We start from the raw sequence: 23,304 nt of genomic DNA, 5'->3' as shown, positions 1-23,304 counted from the left end.
TTGACTCCTTTAAGTGAGGGCAAAAACATGTTACACACCCCCACCTGGCAGGGAGGCAGTACTGCAACAGTCAAGGTTACTGTTAATTACGAATCTTTGGGCTCCAAACAATTCGATCCGATTCGTTGACAATTCGATTCGGAAACAATTTAACGCGATTCCGGCTTCAAACTAATTTTCGCAATATATCATCTAGCACAGGGGTGTCAAAGTCAAATTCAGAGTGGGCTAAAATTTTAAACGGAACAAAGGTTGAACAAATTAACCTTTTAATAGGGACCCAAACAAGTTTTGCATTAAATATTGAACAAGCAAGGCTTGTATAACTTTAGTGACATGCAAAATCCAGTTTCAAATAGTAATAATAATTTAAAAAATATCAATGGTATATCAAATACAATTTAAATAACAAATGTTATGCCTTTTTTTCTATTTGCAATCTTTTGAGGTAAATATCCATTTTTTTCCACAGGCTAATAATAAATTTGAAAATAAAATAACAATAATGAATGAACCAAACATTCAAGCTTTGAAGTAGCAATAGAAAACGCATGAATAAAACGTTAATTATTGGTCAGTTTGCTGGAAGAGTTAGTGCTGCAAAGGGTTCTGGGTATTTGTTCTGTTGTGTTACGGTGCGGATGTTCCCCCGAAATGTGTTTGTCATTTTTGTTTGGTGTGGGTTCACAGTGTGGCGCATATTTGTAACAGTGCTAAAGTTGTTTATACGGCCACCCTCAGTGTGACCTGTAAGGCTGTTGACCAAGTATGCCTTGCATTCACTTGTGTGCGTGTGTAAAAGCCACACATATGTGACACGTTGCTAATATGGAGGAAAAGCGGACGTGATGACAGGTTGTAGAGAACGCTAGAGGCAGTGCCTTAAATGCACGCCCCCAATATTGTTGTCCAGGTGGAAATCGGTAGAAATTGGGGAGAATGGTTGCCCCGGGAGATTTTCGGGAGGGGCACTGAACTTCGGGAGTCTACCGGGAAAATTAGGAGGGTTGGCAAGTTTGAGTATTAGCGGTGAATGCGGTGTTACAGACGCTGTATAACACCGGCGGGCCAGCTCTAATGCTACATTGATATTGCCTCAAGGGCCAAATTAAATTACACGGCGGGCCAGATTTGGCACAAAATGCTGCATGAAACGAGTCAAGTGTCATTGTAACACAAAACTTGTACATGAATGGTCGCAGTACGAAACATTACAACTGCAAACAATGCAACAAAAACAAATTACCGAGACACTCTTAACAGGAAACGCTGTAACGTGGGACAATGTATCACGAAACACGTTAGCTACCACAAAACGTTTTCACAGGAATCGTCACAGTACGAAACGTCACGACAGCAAACAATGTAACAAAATCAACTTAACACGAAACGACGTGACCCGAAACTCTTAACAGGAAACGCCGTAACATGGAACAACGTATCACGAAACATGTTAGGCAACACAAAACGTTTTCAAATGAAACATCGCAACACAAAACGCTGTAACAGGCAGAAACCAAACTAGTCACGAATAATTGCAACACAAAATGTTTTCACAGGAATCGTCACAGTACGGAACGTCACGACAACAAGCAATGTAACAAAAACAACTTCACACGAAACAACGTAAGAGAAATGCTGAAAAGAAAACGCCGAAACATGCAACAATTTATCACGAAAATCGTTAGGTAACACTAAGCGTTTTCAAATGAAACATCGCAACACAAAACGCTATGACGGGAAGAAACCAAACGAGTCACATACAACTGTAAAACAAAACGTCTTCACATGAATCTTCGCAGTACGAAACGTTACGACGGAAAACAATGTATCAAAAGCAACTTAACACGAAACAATGTAATTGGAAACGCTGAACAGGAAACCCCGTAACATGGAACAAAGTATCACGAGACATGTTAGCTAACACAAAACAATTTCACATGAAACATCGCAACACGAACCGCTATGACATGAAGAAACCAAACAAGTCCCGTATCACTGTAACACAAAACGTTTTCACATGAATCGTCAATGTACACAGTACATGAATCGTCACAGTACGAAATGTTATCACTGCAAAACAATGTAACAAAAACAACTTAACAAGAAACGACGTAACGTGAAACTCTTAACAGGAAACACCGTAACATGGAATAATGTATCACGAAAACACGGTAGGTAAAAAAACGTTTTCACATGAAAACACGGTAGGTAACAAAACACTTTCACATGAAACATCGTAACACAAAACTGTCACAAGAGGAAGCAACGTAACACGAAACGTAATAGCACAAAACGCTGCATGAAACGAGTCAAGTGTCATTGTAACACAAAACATTTGTACATGAATCGTCACAGTACGAAATGTTATGACTGCAAAACAATGTAACAAAAACAACTTAACAAGAAACGACGTAACGTGAAACTGTTAAGAGGATACACCGTAACATGGAACAATGTATCACGAAAACACGGTAGGTAACAAAACATTTTCACATGAAACATCGTAACACAAAACTGTCACAAGAGGAAGCAACGTAACACGAAACGTAACAGCACAAAACGCTGCATGAAACGAGTCAAGTGTCATTGTAACACAAAACATTTGTACATGAATGGTCGCAGTACGAAACATTACGACTGCAAACGATGCAACAAAAACAAATTACCGAGACACTCTTAACAGGAAACGCTGTAACATGGGAAAATGTATCACGAAACACGTTAGCTACCACAAAAGGTTTTCACATGAATGGTCACAGTACGAAACGTCACGACAGCAAACAATGTAACAAAATCAACTTAGCACGAAACGACGTGATGCAAAACTCTTAACAGGAAACGCCGTAACATGGAACAAAGTATCACGAGACATGTTAGCTAACAGAAAACAATTTCACATGAAACATCGCAACACAAACCGCTATGACAGGAAGAAACCAAACAAGTCACGTATCACTGTCACACAAAACGTTTTCACATGAATCGTCACAGTACACTATACACAGTACACATTTCTACATGAATCATCACAATACGAAACGTTACGACTGCAAAACAATGTAACAAAAACAACTTAACAAGAAACAACGTAACGTGAAACTCTTAAAAGGAAACACCGTAACATGGAACAATGTATCACGAAAACTCAGTAGGTAACAAAACGTTTTCACATGAAAACACGGTAGGTAACAAAACGCTTTCACATGAAACATCGTAACACAAAACTGTCACAAGCGGAAGCAGCGTAACACGAAACGTAACAGCACAAAACGCTGCAAGTGTCATTGTAACACAAAACATTTGTACAAGAATGGTCGCAGTACGAAACATTACGACCGCAAACGACGCAACAAAAACAAATTACCGTGACACTCTTAACAGGAAACGCTGTAACATGGGAAAATGTATCACGAAACACGTTAGCTACCACAAAACGTTTTCACATGAATCGTCACAGTACGAAACGTCACGACAGCAAACAATGTAACAAAATCAACTTAGCACGAAACGACGTGACGCGAAACTCTTAACAGGAAACGCCGTAACATGGAACAATGTATCACGAAACATGTTAGGCAACACAAAACGTTTTCAAATGAAACATCGCAACACAAAACGCTGTAACAGGCAGAAACCAAACTAGTCACGAATAATTGTAACACAAAACGTTTTCACATGAATCGTCGCAGTACGGAACGTCACGACAACAAGCAATGTAACAAAAACAACTTCACACGAAACAACGTAAGTGAAATGCTGAAAAGAAAACGCCGCAACATGCAACAATGTATCACAAAAAATGTTAGGTAACACAAAACGTTTTCACTCGAATCGTCGCAGTACGGAACGTCACGACAACAAGCAATGTAACAAAAACAACTTCACACGAAACAACATAAGTGAAATGCTGAAAAGAAAATGCCGAAACATCCAACAATGTATCACAAAAAATGTTAGGTAACACTAAACGTTTTCCAATGAAACATCGCAACACAAAACGCTACGACGGGAAGAAACCAAACGAGTCACATATAACTGTAAAACAAAACGTTTTCACATGAAACTTCGCAGTACGAAACGTCACGACGGAAAACAATGTATCAAAATCAACTTAACACGTAACAGGAAACGCTGTAACATGGAAGAATGTATTACGAAACACGGCAGGTAACACAAAACGTTTTCACAAGAAACACTATATAACAGGAAGTAACACAACTTCTGTTTCATTATTTTGGCAACTAGGGAACAGGAAACGTTACACCGCCTCCACATGGCAGAGAGGCGGTGCTGCAACAGTCAAGGTCGACTACTGTGTGTGTGTGCGTGTGTGTGTGTGTGTGACATTTAAACACAGGTGTGTGTTTTGAGGGGCGGGGCTGACTATCGTAGCCCCTTGAGCATCATTATCAATGCAGTAAACAGCAGCTAAGCTCTGCTGTCCTCTGTGTCCTTGCTCATCTTTTAGATGGTCTTAAGTGTGTGTGTGTGTGTGTGTGTGTGTGTGTGTGTGTGTGTGTGTGTGTGTGTGTGTGTGTGTGTGTGTGTGTGTGTGTGTGTGTGTGTGTGTGTGTGTTTGCACATACACAACCTTTGGCGTTGCACACTAGTGATTCACCTCCATGCACTTTAAGATGATTAGGGGAACATAAATAGGTGTAATATGATATGATAGCCCAAGTAAATATCTTTTTTTCCCGTGTGTGTGTGTGTGTGTGCGTGTGTGCGCTTGTGTGTGTGCTGACGACAGGTATCTCATCCCCTCACTGGACCGCTCCCATGCCGGCTTCTACCGCTGCATCGTCAGGAACCGTGTGGGAGCCCTCCTGCAGCGCCGCACCGAAGTGCAGGTGGCTTGTAAGTATTTGCACCCCAAGGACGGATCGTGCATTAAGACACACACACACACACACATACACACGCACACACACACACACACACACATCCGTGTATTTCTGACCTTGAGAGCTGAGAAAAAAGCCTACCTCTTTAGGAGCAGCCTTTCTAGATATATAAAGATGTGTATTTACAACATTAATAATATATACATACTATGTAAATATAAGGAAAAGCTTGTTGTTAAAAATGAGTTGGAATTTAACAAGAAAAACTTAGAATTTTGGCAGTTTTATATGAAAAGTCGTCATTTTACTCAACACAGGTGAAAATTTTACAAGAAAAAACCGGACATTTGTCCGATTTTATGATGAAAGATGGAATTTTACTCAATAACAGACGCAGTTTTACAAGAAAAGCTTGAAATGTTGGCAATTTTATGAAAAGAGTCGTAATTTTATAAAGAAACTTTAAAATGTTGGCAATATTCTAATAATAACATGAATTTTGCTTGGCAAAGGGATGACAAAAGTCAAAATTTTACTGAAAAAAAATTCACTATTTTACAAGAACAAAAAAAAATTGGCAATATTGTGATAAAAGTCAGAATTTTATATGACAAATGTCAACGTTTTGCATTAAAAATTTATAATTTTGCATAAAAAAGGTCATGATTCTATGAGAAAGAAACAGAAAGAATATGAGAAAGTGTTCCCAGTTTTATAAGAAAAAAAATGTGAGAAAAAGACTGCTTTTATTTATTTATTTATTTAATTTGAAATTGTTTATTAATCTTCATTATTTACTTTAAGTTATTACAGTATGTTTCTATATACATTTTTTTTTTTAAATAAATTTTGGCCAAAGGGGTCGCATTTCAATTTCTTACACACACTTGTTATTTCATATGTTGACCAGAGGGGGAAGCACTTTTAAAACTGACACAGTCAATTAGAAAAAATCCCTTCTTTTTGGGACCACCCTCATTTTGATGGATGTCACCAAATGAGACATTGTCTATTATACAATGTTATTGGGACCATTTATGTCATCACTTGTTCACACCTCCTCATATGGAAGATACTTTTCCTTCTTCATGTCTCAAGAAGGGTAGGAATACAAGAACACACAGACACACACACACACACACACATTCTTGTATTTGTTACCTTCTTGAGAGCTGAGAAAAAAGCCTACCTCTTTAGGAGCAGCCTTTCTAGATATATAAAGATGTGTATTTACAACATTAATAATATATACATACTATGCAAATATTTAAAAAAAGCCTGTTCTGAAAAATGAGTTTGAATTTAACAAGAAAAACTTAGAATTTTGGCAGTGTTGTAATAAAAGTCGTCATTTTACTCAACACAGGTCAACATTTTACAAGAAAAACTGAACATTTGTGCAATATTATGATCAAAGTTGGACTTTTACTCAATAAAAGTCACAGTTTAACAAGAAAAGCTTAAAATGTTGGCAATTTTATGAAAAGAGTCGTAATTTTACCCGACAAAAGTCAAAATTTTGGCAATATTTGAATGACAACATGAATTTTGCTTGGCAAAATGATGACAAAAGTCACATTTTTACTCAAAAAAATGTCACTAAGAAAAAAAAAATGGCAATATTGTGATAAAAGTCCGAATTTTATATGAAAAATGTCACCATTTGGCATTAAAAACGAATACTTTTACATTACAACGGAAGTCGTAAAATCAGCTGATCATTTGGTGGCTTTTTTCCGGGGATGAATAAGGAAGTCCTTCTTTAGCTGCCGTCTTGTTTTATCACATATTGCTGCCTTTGCACCTGTCAATGTTTACTTTTCTATGCACATTAAATCAACAAAAAAATCCTGACTTTGGAGCAATGTTCATGAACTCTAGTACTAATTTGGCTCTCTGTTAGATGCAATGGTTTTCCCTATTGGGACCATGATTTATGTCCTAGCAATACAAGAACACGCACACACACACACACGCACACTCACACACACACACACACACGCGCGCACACACACATTCTTGTATTTGTTACCTTCTTGAGAGCTGAGAAAAAAGCCTACCTCTTTAGGAGCAGCCTTTCTAGATATATAAAGATGTGTATTTACAACATTAATAATATATACATACTATGTAAATATAATAAAAAGCTTGTTGTGAAAAATGAGTTGGAATTTCACATGAAAAACTTAGAATTTTGGCAGTGTTATATGAAAAGTCGTCATTTTACTCAACACAGGTGAAAATTTTACAAGAAAAACTGAACATTTGTGCAATATTATGATCAAAGTTGGACTTTTACTCAATAAAAGTCACAGTTTAACAAGAAAAGCTTAAAATGTTGGCAATTTTATGAAAAGAGTCGTAATTTTACCCGACAAAAGTCAAAATTTTGGCAATATTTGAATGATAACATGAATTTTGCTTGGCAAAATGATTACAAAAGTCACATTTTTACTCAAAAAAATGTCACTAAGAACATAAAAAAAATTGGCAATATCATGATAAAAGTCAGAATTTTATATGACAAATGTCACCATTTGGCATTAAAAACTAATACTTTTACATTACAACGGAAGTCGTAAAATCAGCTGATCATCTGGTGGCTTTTTTCCGGGGATGAACAAGGAAGTCCTTCTTTAGCTGCCGTCTTGTTTTATCACATATTGCTGCCTTTGCACCTGTCAATGTTTACTTTTCTATGCACATTAAATCAACCAAAAAAAATCCTGACTTTGGAGCAATGTTCATGAACTCTAGTACTAATTTGGCTCTCTGTTAGATGCAATGGTTTTCCCTATTGGGACCATGATTTATGTCCTAGCAATAAAGGAACACACACACACACACACACACACACACACACACACACACACACACACACACACACACACATTCTTGTATTTGTTACCTTCTTGAGAGCTGAGAAAAAAGCCTACCTCTTTAGGAGCAGCCTTTCTAGATATATAAAGATGTGTATTTACAACATTAATAATATATACATACTATGCAAATATAATAAAAAGCTTGTTGTGAAAAATGAGTTGGAATTTCACAAGAAAAACTTTGAATTTTGGCAGTTTTATATGAAAAGTCGTCATTTTACTCAACACAGGTCAAAATTTTACAAGAAAAACTGAACATTTGTCCAATTTTATGATGAAAGATGGAATTTTACTCAATAACAGACGCAATTTTAGAAGAAAAGCTTGAAATGTTGGCAATTTTATGAAGAAAGTCGTAATTTTATAAAGAAACTTTGAATTTTTGGCGATATTTTAATAATAACATGAATTTTGCTTAGCTAAGGGATGACAAAAGTCGAAATTTTACAGAAAAAAATATCACTATTTTACAAAAACAAAAAAAAAATGGCCATATTGTGATAAAAGTCAGAATTTTAAATGACAAATGTCAACGTTTTGCATTAAAAAGTTATAATTTTGCATTAAAAAAAAGGTCATGATTTTACAAGAAAGAAACAGAAATAATATGAGAAAGTGTTCCCGGTTTTATATGAAAAGAAAACGTAAGAAAAAGACTGCTTTTATTTATTTATTTATTTTGAAATTTTTTATTAATCTTCATTATTTACTTTAAGTTATTACAGTATGTTTCTATATACATATTTTTTTTTCAAATACATTTTGGCCAAAGGGGGCGCATTTCAATTTCTTACACACACTTGTTATTTCATATGTTGACCAGAGGGGGAAGCACTTTTAAAACTGACAGTCAATTAGAAAAAATCCCTTCTTTTTGGGACCACCCTCATTTTGATGGCCGTCACTAAATGAGACATTGTCTATTATATACAATGTTATTGGGACCATGATTTATGTCATCACTTGTTCAAACCTCCTCATATGGAAGATACTTTTCCTTCTTCATGTCTCAAGACGGGTAGGAATACAAGAACACACGTAACTACACGTAAACACTCAAAAAAATGTCACTAAGAACAAAAAAGAAATTGGCAATATTGTGATAAAAGTCGGAATTTTATATGACAAATGTCACCATTTGACATTAAAAACTAATACTTTTACATTACAACGGAAGTCGTAAAATCAGCTGATCATCTGGTGGCTTTTTCCGGGGATGAATAGGGAAGTCCGTCTTTACCAGCCGTCTTGTTTTATCTTATATTACTGCCTTTGCACTTTGTCAATGTTTAGTTTTCTATGCACATTATATCAACCAAAAAAAATCCTGACTTTGGAGCAATGTTCATGAACTCTAGTACTAATTTGGCTCTCTGTTAGATGAAATGGTTTTCCCAATTGGACCATGATTTATGTCCTAGCAATACAAGAACACACACACACACACACACACACACACACACACACACACACACACACACACACATTCTTTTATTTGTTACCTTCTTGAGAGCTAAGAAAAATGCCTCCCTCTTTAGGAGCAGCCTTTCTAGATATATAAAGATGTGTATTTACAACATTAATAATATATACATACTATGCAAATATTTAAAAAAGCCTGTTCTGAAAAATGATTTGGAATTTAACAAGAAAAACTTGGAATTTTGGCAGTGTTGTAATAAAAGTCATCATTTTACTCAACACAGGTCAAAATTTTACAGGAAAAACTGAACATTTGTGCAATATTATGATCAAAGTTGGAATTTTACTCAATAAAAGTCACAGTTTAACAAGAAAAGCTTAAAATGTTGGCAATTTTATGAAAAGAGTCATAATTTTACCCGACAAAAGTCAAAATTTTGGCAATATTACTGCCTTTGCACTTTGTCAGTGTTTACTTTTGTATGCACATTATATCAACCCAAAAAAATCCTGACTTTGGAGCAATGTTCACGGACTCTGGTATTTGGTTCTCTATTTGGTGCAATGGTTTTCCGTATTGGGACCGTGATTTATGTCCTAACTTGTTCACACCTCCTCATATGGAAGCTACTTTCCCCTTCCCGATGTCTCAAGAAGGGTAGGAATACAACACAACACACACACACACACACACACACACATACACACACTGTTTAGTGTATCAAAAGCGAGCCCACCAGGGCCAGATGTTGGCACTATGAAGGATCTGCTCGCATCACAGTGGCGGATTGGCGGCGCCATGGAAGTGGACAGATGTTCCACTCAGCATCCTCATTAGATTGATATTGTTGTTGTGTGGGGTTTTTTTTTGTTTTTTTGGGTGGGGTGGGCAGGATTTTAGGTTTTTTTTCCAACGACATCTGTGGTCTCCTGGCGGGAAGAACCGGGCTGGGTCGCGTTTCTGTAAATTTGCTCCCGCGTCTTGTTAACGAGATATTACAGAAACGCCGCGTCGGGGAGTCTCGTCGTCGTCGTCGTCGTCACGCCCGCCCGACGCTTGTTATCCCGACCCCCCGCCGTGCACCCGTTTCATTAGGTACACCTGGGATACACTCACAGACGAGGGATCACACGTATTGCTCGTCATCCTCATTAGGGGGGGTACTGTCACGTCCACTTGGGGACGGCATGGCGCGGTTGGGGGTGGTGGCCGTGACAGCAACCTGAGGGTTCCTGGTTCAATCCCCAACTTCGTCTCATCCATTGTGTCCTTGAGCAAGACACTTCACCCTTGCTCCTGATGGGTGCTGGTTAGCGCCTTGCATGGCAGCTCCCTCCATCAGTGTGTGAATGTGTGTGTGAATGGGTGAATGTGGAAGTAGTGTCAAAGCGCTTTGAGTACCTTGAAGGTAGAAACGCACTATACAAGTATAGTATAACCCACTTGGCGATCACTCCAGCAGCACTGAGAGCGGACTCGGCCAAACGACCTCGAGGCGGTGTTGCAATTTTCAATGCCGACAAAGAAATGGACTCAGAAAAAACGTAAGTAAAATAAGGCTCTACTTTGCCGAAAAAAATACGCTAGCTTGATGCTAGTACACAAAACCCTAAACCAGTGAAGTTGTCCCCTTCGTTTAAATGGTAAATAAGAAGAGAATACAATGATTTGCAAATCCTTTTCAACTAACATTCAATTGAATAGACTGCAAAGACAAGATATTTAACGTTCCAACTGGAAAACTTTGTTATTTTTTTTGCAAATATTAGCTCATTTGGAATTCAAAAAAGCTGGCACAAGTGGCAAAAAAGACAAAAGTTGAAAAACGCTCATCAAACACTTATTAGGAACATCCCACAGGTGAACAGGCTAATTGGGAACAGATGGGATCTTCCATGAAATGCTCAGTCATTCACAAACAAGGACGGGGCGAGGGTCACCACTTTGTCAACAAATGCCTGAGCAAATTGTTCAAGAAAAAACCTTTCCAAACCAGCTATTGCAAGGAATTTAAGGATTTCACCATCCACGGTCCGTAATATCATCGAAAGGTTCAGAGAACCTTGGAGAAATCACTGCGCGTAAACCATGATATCAAGACCCTTGGATCCCTCAGGGGGTACTGCATCAAAAAAGTGTGTAAAGGATATCACCACACGGGCTCAGGAACACTTCAGAAAAACCACCGTCCGTAACTACAGTCACTCGCTACATCTGTAAGTGCAAGTTAAAACTCTACTATACAAAGCCAAAGCCATTTATCAACAACACCCAGAAACGCCATTTAAGATGAACTGATGCAAAGTGGAAACGTGTTCTATGGTCTGACGAGTCCACATTTCAAATGTGCAGTCCATTCAATTGAATGTAAGTTGAAAAGGGTTTGCAAATCATTGTATTCTCTTTTTATTTACCATTTACACAACGTGACAACTTTGGCTTTTGTCATTCCTAAAACTGGTAAATCCTCGACAAAAGTTTTTTTTTGTTTTTTTTTATGACAAAAACACTAATGTATTTTTACCTTTTGTCTTTTGAGGTACTCAAATAATGTAAAACTCTTCTGGCAAATGTATTTATATATACATACAATACTGTATGATGGACTGTATTTATATTATTCACATGTGAATAATGCTGTATAATAGACTGTATTTATGTTATTCACATGTGAATAATGCTGTATAATAGACTGTATTTATGTTATTCACATGTGAATAATGTTGTATAATAGACTGTATTTATATTATTCACATGTGAATAATGCTGTATAATAGACTGTATTTATGTTATTCACATGTGAATAATGCTGTATAATAGACTGTATTTATGTTATTCACATGTGAATAATGTTGTATAATAGACTGTATTTATATTATTCACATGTGAATAATGCTGTATAATAGACTGTATTTATATTTTTCACATGTGAATAATGCTGTATAATAGACTGTATTTATGTTATTTACATGTGAATAATGCTGTATCATAGACTGTATTTATGTTATTCACATGTGAATAATGCTGTATAATAGATTGTATTCATATTATTGACTTGTGAATAATGCTGTATACTTGACTGTATTTATATTATTCACATGTGAATAATGCCGAAAAATAGACTGTATTTATATTATTCACTTGTGAATAATGCTGTATAATAGACTGAATTTATGTTGTTCACATGTGAATAATGCTGTATAATAGACTGTATTTATGTTATTCACATGTGACTAATGCTGTATAATAGACTGTATTTATATTATTCACAGGTGAATAATGCAGAAAAATAGACTGTATTTATGTTATTCTTATGTGAATAATGCTGTATATTAGACTATTTATATTATTCATATGTGAATAATGCTGTATAATAGACTGTATTTATGTTATTCACATGTGAATAATGCTGTATAATAGATTGTATTTATGTTATTCACATGTGAATAATGCTGTATAATAGACAGTATTTATGTTATTCACATGTGAATAATGCTGTATAATAGATTGTATTTACATTATACACATGTGAATAATGCCGTATAATAGACTGTATTCATATTATTGACTTGTGAATAATGCTGTATAATAGACTGTATTTATGTTATTCACATGTGACTAATGCTGTATAATAGACTGTATTTATATTATTCACAGGTGAATAATGCAGAAAAATTGACTGTATTTATGTTATTCTTATGTGAATAATGCTGTATATTAGACTATTTATATTATTCATATGTGAATAATGCTGTATAATAGACTGTATTTATGTTATTCACATGTGAATAATGCCGTATAATAGACTGTATTCATATTGTTGACTTGTGAATAATGCTGTATAATAGACTGTATTTATGTTATTCACATGTGATAATGCTGTATAATAGACTGTATTCATATTATTGACTTGTGAATAATGCCGTATAATAGACTGTATTCATATTATTGACTTGTGAATAATGCTGTATAATAGACTGTATTTATGTTATTTATATGTGAATAATGCTGTATGATAGACTGCATTTATATTATTCACATGTGAATGATGCTGTATAATAGACTGTATTTATGTTATTCACATGTGAATAATGCTGCATAACAGACTGTATTTATGTTATTTATATGTGAATAATGCTGTATGATAGACTGCATTTATATTATTCACATGTGAATGATGTTGTATAATAGACTGTATTTATGTTATTCACATGTGAATAATGCTGTATAATAGATTGTATTTACATTATTCACATGTGAATAATGCCGTATAATAGACTGTATTCATATTATTGACTTGTGAATAATGCTGTATAATAGACTGTATTTATGTTATTCACATGTGAATAATGCTGTATAATAGATTGTATTTACATTATTCACATGTGAATAATGCCGTATAATAGACTGTATTCATATTATTGACTTGTGAATAATGCTGTATAATAGACTGTATTTATGTTATTCACATGTGAATAATGCTGTATAATAGACTGTATTTATATTATTCACATGTAAATAATGCTGTATACTAGACTGTATTTATGTTATTCACATGTGAATAATGCTGTATAATAGACTGTATTTATGTTATTCACATGTGAATCATGCCGTATAATAGATTGTATTTATATTATTCACATGTGAATAATGCTGTATAATAGACTGTATTTGTTATTCACGTGTGAATAATCAATCAATGTTTACTTATATAGCCCTAAATCAATAATGTCTCAAAGGGCTGCACAAACCAATAATGCTGTATAGTAGACTATATTTATGTTATTCACATGTGAATAATGCTGTATAATAGACTGTATTTATGTTATTCACATGTGAATAATGCCGTATAATAGATTGTATTTATATTATTCACATGTGAATAATGTTGTATAATAGACTGTATTTATGTTATTCACGTGTGAATAATCAATCAATGTTTACTTATATAGCCCTAAATCACTAGTGTCTCAAAGGGCTGCACAAACCAATAATGCTGTATAGTAGACTATATTTATGTTATTCACATGTGAATAATGCTGTATCATAGACTGCATTTATATTATTCACATGTGAACAATGCTGTATAATAGACTGTATTCATATTATTCACATGTGAATAGAGTGTATTCATATTATTCACATGTGAATAATGCTGTATAATAGACTGTATTCATATTATTCACATGTGAATAGAGTGTATTCATATTATTCACATGTGAATAATGCTGTATAATGGATTGTATTTACATTATTCACATGTGAATGATGCCGTATAATAGACTGTATTCATATTATTGACTTGTGAATAATGCTGTATAATAGACTGTATTTGTGTTATTCACATGTGAAAATGCTGTATAATAGACTGTATTTATAGTTTTCACATGTGAATAATGCTGTATAATCGTCTGTATTTATGTTATTCACATGTGAATAATGCCGTATAATAGATTGTATTTATATTATTCACATGTGAATAATGTTGTATAATAGACTGTATTTATGTTATTCACGTGTGAATAATCAATCATTGTTTACTTATATAGCCCTAAATCACTAGTGTCTCAAAGGGCTGCACAAACCAATAATGCTGTATAGTAGACTATATTTATGTTATTCACATGTGAATAATGCTGTATAATAGACTGTATTTATGTTATTCACATGTGAATAATGCCGTATAATAGATTGTATTTATATTATTCACATGTGAATAATGTTGTATAATAGACTGTATTTATGTTATTCACGTGTGAATAATCAATCAATGTTTACTTATATAGCCCTAAATCACTAGTGTCTCAAAGGGCTGCACAAACCAATAATGCTGTATAGTAGACTATATTTATGTTATTCACATGTGAATAATGCTGTATCATAGACTGCATTTATATTATTCACATGTGAACAATGCTGTATAATAGACTGTATTCATATTATTCACATGTGAATAGAGTGTATTCATATTATTCACATGTGAATAATGCTGTATAATAGACTGTATTCATATTATTCACATGTGAATAGAGTGTATTCATATTATTCACATGTGAATAATGCTGTATAATGGATTGTATTTACATTATTCACATGTGAATGATGCCGTATAATAGACTGTATTCATATTATTGACTTGTGAATAATGCTGTATAATAGACTGTATTTGTGTTATTCACATGTGAAAATGCTGTATAATAGACTGTATTTATAGTTTTCACATGTGAATAATGCTGTATAATCGTCTGTATTTATGTTATTCACATGTGAATAATGCCGTATAATAGATTGTATTTATATTATTCACATGTGAATAATGTTGTATAATAGACTGTATTTATGTTATTCACGTGTGAATAATCAATCATTGTTTACTTATATAGCCCTAAATCACTAGTGTCTCAAAGGGCTGCACAAACCAATAATGCTGTATAGTAGACTATATTTATGTTATTCACATGTGAATAATGCTGTATAATAGACTGTATTTATGTTATTCACATGTGAATAATGCCGTATAATAGATTGTATTTATATTATTCACATGTGAATAATGTTGTATAATAGACTGTATTTATGTTATTCACGTGTGAATAATCAATCAATGTTTACTTATATAGCCCTAAATCACTAGTGTCTCAAAGGGCTGCACAAACCAATAATGCTGTATAGTAGACTATATTTATGTTATTCACATGTGAATAGTGCTGTATAATAGACTGTATTTATGTTATTCACATGTGAATAATGCTGTATAATAGATTGTATTTACATTATTCACATGTGAATAATGCCGTATAATAGACTGTATTCATATTATTGACTTGTGAATAATGCTGTATAATGATAAATGATAAATGGGTTGTACTTGTATAGCGCTTTTCTACCTTCAAGGTACTCAAAGCACTTTGACACTACTTCCACATTTACCCATTCACACACACATGGAGGGAGCTGCCATGCAAGGCGCCAACCAGCACCCATCAGGAGCAAGGGTGAAGTGTCTTGCTCAGGACACAACGGACGTGACGAGGTTGGTTCTAGGTGGGATTTGAACCAGTGACCCTCGGGTTGCGCACGGCCACTCTTCCACTGCGCCACGCATTTATGTTATTCACATGTGAATAATGCTGTATAATAGACTGTATTTATGTTATTCACATGTGAATAATGCCGTATAATAGATTGTATTTATATTATTCACATGTGAATAATGTTGTATAATAGATTGTATTTATATTATTCACAGGTGAATAATGCAGAAAAATAGACTGTATTTATGTTATTCTTATGTGAATAATGCTCTATATTAGACTATTTATATTATTCACATGTGAATAATGCTGAGTAATAGACTGTATTTGACCAGTCTGACCCCCCTGAGCTAGCTGGACACGTGAACTTTAAGTCTGAGAAAATGTAGTCGTTTATAAGTTATTTAAAGTTTCTCTGCGGTCCGTAAGTAAATGTGTCACGGCCCTGGACCGGTGGTTGGGGACCACGGCTGTAAAGTACATGTATTGTCACATAAGTGGTGTCATTTGGTGTAATCACGGGGTGTTTTTTTTCCTTTACCCCCCCACCGCCACGCATTGCAGGATTAGGAACACGGGTGGCAGAGAGCGCAGGCGAGGGGAGTGGAAGATGAACAATGAAGGAGTGCGGGAACACACCTCGGAGGACGAGAAACACGGCGAAGCGTCGGGGATTTAGGGGAGGCGGGGAGGAGGAGGAGGATGTCAGGGAAGCGGCAGATCAAAGTCACGACAATTTTTGGTTCACGAGCGAGCGCTCCGCCGCCCGTTTGATTCCCTCTGAAAGGAGGCGAAAAAATCCGATCGATGCTGCAGCGCTCGCACCTGCTTCAAAGCCCGGCTGGCTGAGCCCGTTTAAAGATGATGATTATTATTCTTCCAAAGCGTGCGGCGGACTGTTTGATGTCGTGCGGGTGGGAAATGAAACATCCTCGGATTTGTCTGACACGCGACAGTCCTGTGAAGGACCGCATTCCACCCGAGCAGGCGCGTTTGCGTCTCCGGGAAATATACAAACCCTGTTTCCATATGGCCCTGCGATGAGGTGGCGACTTGTCCAGGGTATACACCGCCTTCCGCCCGATTGTAGCTGAGATAGGCGCCAGCGCCCCCCGCGGACCCCAAAGGGAATAAGCGGGAGAAAATGGATGGATGGATGTTTCCATATGAGTTGGGAATTTGTGTTAGATGCAAATAATCATTAACTTTACAATTTGATGCCAGCAGCACGTGACAAAGAAGTTGGGAATGGTCGCAATAAATACTGATAAAGTTGAGGAATGCTCATCAAACGCTTATTTGGAACATTCCCACAGGTGTGCAGGCTAATTGGGAACAGGTGGGTGCCATGATTGGGTATAAAAACAGCTTCCCAAAAATTGCTCAGTCTTTCACAAGAAAGGATGGGGCGAGGTACACCCCTTTGTCCACAACTGCGTGAGGAAATAGTCAAACAGTTTAAGAACAACCTTTCTCAAAGTGCAATTCCAAGAAATTTAGGGATTTTAACATCTACGCTCCATAATATCATCAAAAGGTTCAGGGAATCTGGAGAAATCACTCCACGTAAGCGGCATGGCCGGAAACCAACATTGAATGATCCCTCAAACGGCACTGTATCAAAAACCGACATCAATTTCTAAAGGATATCACCACATGGGCTCAGGAACACTTCAGAAAACCACTGGCACTAAATACAGTTGGTGGCTACATCTGTAAGTGCAAGTTAAAGCTCTACTATGCAAAGTGAAAGCCATTTATCAACAACATCCAGAAACGCTGCCGGCTTCTCTGGGCTCGGAATCATCTAAGATGGACTGATGCAAAGTGGAAAAGTGTTCTGTGATCTGACGAGTCCACATTTCAAATTGTTTTTAGAAATATTCGACATCATGTCATCCGGACCGAAGGGGAAGCAAACCATCCAGGCTGTTGTTGACGCAAAGTTGAAAAGCCAGCATGTGTGATGGTATGGGGGTGCATTAGTGCCCAAGGCATGGGTAACTTACACATCAGTGAAGGCACCATTAATGCTGAAAGGTACATACAGCTTTTGGAACAACATATGCTGCCATCTAAGCGCCGTCTTTTTCATGGACGCCCCTGCTTATTTCAGCAAGACAATGCCAAGCCACATTCAGCACGTGTTACAACAGCGTGGCTTTGTAAAAAAAAAAAGAGTGCGGGTACTTTCCTGGCCCGCCTGCAGTCCAGACCTGTCTCCCATGGAAAATGTGTGAAGCGTAAAATAGGACAGCGGAGACCCTGGACTGTTGAAGGACTGAAGCTCTACATAAAACAAGAATGGGAAAGAATTCCACTTTCAAAGCTTCAACAATTAGTTTCCTCAGTTCCCAAACGTTTATTGAGTGTTGTTAAAAGAAAAGGTGATGTAACACAGTGGTGAACATGCCCTTTCCCAACTACTTTGGCACGTGTTGCAGCCATGAAATTCTAAGTTAATTATTATTAGCAAAATAAAATAGTTTATGAGTTTGAACATCAAGTATGTTGTCTTTGTAGCATATTCAACTGAATATGGGTTGAAAATTATTTGAAAATCATTGTATTCGTTTATATTTACATCAAACACAATTTCCAAGCTCATATGGAAACGGGGTTTGTAATATGTTCACTATTTTATTTAAGAACTAAATTGCAGTAATAAACATATGTTTCATATAGACAAAGATTTTTTGTTCAAATAAATCCAATAGTGCTATTTTTTGTGATTGATTGAAACTTTTATTAGTAGATTGCACAGTACAGTACATTTTCCATACAATTGACCACCAAATGATACGTTTTAAGAATTAACATTAATGAATTTGTGTTCACCTTTATTTAGAAAAGTACCAAAGTATTGACATACAGCACATTTTGGTACCGGTGCCAAAATATCGATATCGAGACAACCCCTGTCATTAGTGTAGCCTTCATACAAACGGGACGAGATTCATTCAAATGCAGCACATTTTTATTTATGTTTTGCTGGAAGGCAATCTTGGTTTTCTTTAAATAAACAATACAAAAATATAACGCAGGTGAGGGCGATTATTGTGTCAATGTTTGAAACCGTGAATTGATTGACGTGGACCCCTACTTAAACAAGTTGAAAAACTTATTCGGTCGATTGTATGGAATATTTACTGTACCGTGCAATCTACTAATAAAAGTGCCAATCAATCAATAAAAAAAAAAACAACCTCTTCTTCTGTGGTTTTGCAAACAGTTCTTTTCTTGCAAATCTCCCCCAAAAAATACACGATCGTGCTATTTCAACATTGTGTCTTAAATAGAACGACAAAATCATTCGTACATTTTGAAATGTATTGCAATACATGTCACTTGCATTAATACTGATTATTTATCAATTGCTATACCGGTGTGCTTTTATTGTGAAATTACGTACCGGGCGTCAAACCGGAAGTAGCGGAAATAAGCCGACTGGCGCCACTCGCGATTTCTTTCTAAAACTCACGATTTCACATTTCTTAGGCACTAATTCCAAACAAACATTACATGGCTTTTGCAATCACGGTGCATTATTTTAAGTTATCAAATATCAAACTGGACAACGTATTAATTCTTACACGAAAGCTAAGAGTTAGCTAAACAGTTTTAGCTTACGTGGCTAACTTAGCTTCAATGCTACACACACGTTCCAAATACAACATTTTATGTTCAACTAACGCCCGTAATCAGCCGCTGGATTACCAACATATTTATTAATAATTTACTTATATTTGGTCAACATATTTTGCTTGTAAACAAACAACAAAAGGAAAACAACGCCGGTCTTCTTTGTTGGTTTGCCAACAGTTGAGGTCATGCAGTCAGAGTGCGCCACCTGCTGGCTAATGGCGGTACAGGTAATTATGTGTACACACAATTGTAAAGTAAACAGTCATTTGTTGTATTAAAGACAAATAAACGGGGGACAACTATTTACTGGCTGTGGTGGTTGGACATTGATCAGGTGCAAGGGTCACCGATGTGTTATTGATGAGGCAGCAGTCCCAGATAAATTGCATTAATGGTTTTACTCACAGACGTCTTATAAGTAGACGCTGCATTGGCTGCTGTGACGCGAGAAATTAGGCCGCCATCTTGAAGTGGTGATGAGGAGCCAGCGAGCAGCCTAAACAGACAGTTGACAGGTAGAAAAGGTGTTTTCCTGCTCAAATGAGCGGACTGTTGGAAATAGGAATAGGGGGATTACTTTTCACAAGTAAGATTGAACATTAACATACTAATGGATTGTATTTTGTGAAAAGAATAATACCACAGAGTTGAGATGGAGTAAATATCCTAAATAGTACTGAAACTGTAACCGAAAGTAAACAAGAGTATGTCCATAATAGAGTTGCTTGTCAATTATATTAATTACATTTAAAATGTATAAGTCTTCAAGTAACAATATTCATATTCATATTTTTAAAATATTTTCTTGGTGACTTATTTCTATTCGTGCTAATTAAGTGTGTTTTTATATCATGTATTGGCTAATTATATGCTAAAAAAAAACAAAAAAAATTCCTGTAACTCTCAGTCCCGTTACCTAAATTATTTTAGTATTTTTAAAAATATATTATTGATGACTAATGTTTTTCGTGCCAACTAAGTGTGTTTATATATCATGTGTTGACTAATTATATGTAAAAAAAAGTCGCTACTGTAACTTTCAGTCCTGTTACCTAAATTATTTTTGTATTTATTAAGTATTTTCTTGGTGACTAATGTTTTTCGTCGCAACTAAGTGTGTTTACATATCATGCATTGGCTAGTTATATGCAAATAAAACCTCACTCCTGTAACTTTCAGTGCTGTTACCTAAATCATTTTTGTATTTTTAACATATTTTCTTGGTGACTTATGTTTTGGGTGCCAACTAAGTGTGTTTATATATCATATATTGGATAATTATATGTTAAAAAAGATTTAAAAAACTCACTCCTGTAACTTTCAGTCCTGTTACCTAAATTAATTTTGTAGTTTTTAAATATTTTCTTGGTGACTAATGTTTTTTGTGCCAACTCAGTGTTTTTATATATCATGTATTGGCTAAATATATGGGGGGTGGGGGGGGGGGGGGACTCACTCCTGTTATTTTTGTATTATTTTTAAATATTTTCTTGGTGACTAATGTTTTTGTACCAACTCAGTGTTTTTATATATTATGTATTGGCTAATTATATGCAAAAAAAATTTTTTTTTAAATCACTCCTGTAACTTTCAATCGTGTTACCTAAATTATTTTTGTATTTTAAAAAAATATTTTATTGATGACTGTTTTTTGTGCCAACTAAGTGTGTTTATATATCATGTATTGGATAAATATATGAAAAAAAAAAAAAAAAAAAAATCACTCCTGTTATTTTTGTATTATTTTGAATATTTTCTTGGTGACTAATGTTTTTTTGCCAACTAAGTGTGTTTAAATATCATGTATTGACTAATTATATGGAAAAAAAAAAGTCACCTAAAATATTTTTGTATTTTTTAAGTATTTTCTTGGTGAATAATGTTTTTCGTGCCAACTAAGTGTGTTTACATATCATGCATTGGCTAATTATTTGCAAATAAAACCTCACTCCTGTAACTTTCAGTCCTGTTACCTAAATTATGTTTGTATTTTTTAAGTATTTTCTTGGTAACTAATGTTTTTCATTTTAATTAAGTGTGTTTATATATATGGCTTCACGGTGGCAGAGGGGTTAGTGCGTCTGCCTCACAATACGAAGGTCCTGCAGTCCTGGGTTCAAATCCAGGCTCGGGATCTTTCTGTGTGGAGTTTGCATGTTCTCCCCGTGAATGCGTGGGTTCCCTCCGGGTACTCCGGCTTCCTCCCACTTCCAAAGACATGCACCTGGGGATAGGTTGATTGGCAACACTAAATTGGCCCTAGTGTGTGAATGTGAGTGTGAATGTTGTCTGTCTATCTGTGTTGGCCCTGCGATGAGGTGGCGACTTGTCCAGGGTGTACCCCGCCTTCCGCCCGATTGTAGCTGAGATAGGCGCCAGCGCCCCCCGCGACCCCGAAAGGGAATAAGCGGTAGAAAATGGATGGATGGGTGTTTATATATAATTTATTGGTTAATTATATGCTAAAAAAAACCTCAGTCCTGTAACTTTCAGTCCTGTTACCTAAATTAATTTTGTAGTTTTTAAATATTTTCTTGGTGGCTAATGTTTTTTGTGCCAACTCAGTGTTTTTATATATCATGTATTGGATAAATATATGAAAAAAAAAAAAAAAAATCACTCCGGTTATTTTTGTATTATTTTGAATATTTTCTTGGTGACTAATGTTTTTTTGCCAACTAAGTGTGTTTAAATATCATGTATTGACTAATTATATGGAAAAAAAAACTCACTCCTGTTATGTTTTTCGTGCCAATTCAGTGGGTTTATATGTCTTGTATTCATTGTGTATTTTATGTTACTTTCAGTGCTGTTAATCAAAATAATAATCTGCAGTTTAGGAGTCTGGTAGAAAAAGTTCACTGGAAAGGCTGAAAGGTTTGACAGCGGGAGTAATGTCACAATTACACGAAAGCGGTGTCACCGTGGAGATGCGGCGAGGTCTGGCGTGCAGCAAACGAGGAAAACGGAATAATTAGCGAGCGGCGAGGTCGACTAATGCGTTCATTTAAAGCGTGATCAAGATGGATGGCGTCCAGGGCACGAGCGCGGGAGGCCGGCGGACATGAATGCCGGTCCTTTCAGCGTCCCCCTTTGTGAGTCATTACATCGCCGAGGAGGGGGAACCATGGCAACAGCACGGCGCCGTCCGTCACAGCGGGCTCGGTGTGTCGGAACAAGAGGGCCTGTTGAAGGAGCTGCGCGGGGGCGATGGCGGTCAAAAGCGTGGCTGACCTCTCTTGTCTTCCTGTCTTGCAGTCATGGGCAGCTTCGAGGAGGGCGAGCGCGCCCAGTCCATCTCGCAGGGAGAGGGCGCCGTCATCCCGGCGCCTCGCATCCGCAGCTTCCCCCAGCCGCAGGTCACATGGTACCGGGACGGCCGCAAGATCCCGCCCAGCAGCCGCATGTAAGCCCCTCCCCCACTCTTGTTTTCTGTAACTCTTGTTGTGCTGAACTCCTGTTTCACCCCGCCA

The 23,304-nt window shown here is 36.2% G+C and overlaps 1 protein-coding gene across 1 annotated transcript in view; it reads left to right on the top strand.

Moving 5' to 3' along the window:
• sdk2b (sidekick cell adhesion molecule 2b) overlaps positions 1–23,304 on the top strand; it is a 653,132-nt gene that overhangs the window by 429,533 nt on the left and 200,295 nt on the right. Inside the window, 2 exon segments of the mRNA XM_061907681.1 lie at positions 4,754–4,860; positions 23,090–23,237. Coding sequence (XP_061763665.1) covers positions 4,754–4,860; positions 23,090–23,237 — 255 coding nt within the window.

The sequence above is a fragment of the Nerophis ophidion genome, linkage group LG08 (assembly GCF_033978795.1).
Source record: "Nerophis ophidion isolate RoL-2023_Sa linkage group LG08, RoL_Noph_v1.0, whole genome shotgun sequence".
NCBI lineage: Eukaryota > Metazoa > Chordata > Actinopteri > Syngnathiformes > Syngnathidae > Nerophis > Nerophis ophidion.
The sequence above is the reverse complement of the archived record's forward strand: the minus strand, read 5'-3'. Positions and strand labels throughout refer to the sequence as shown.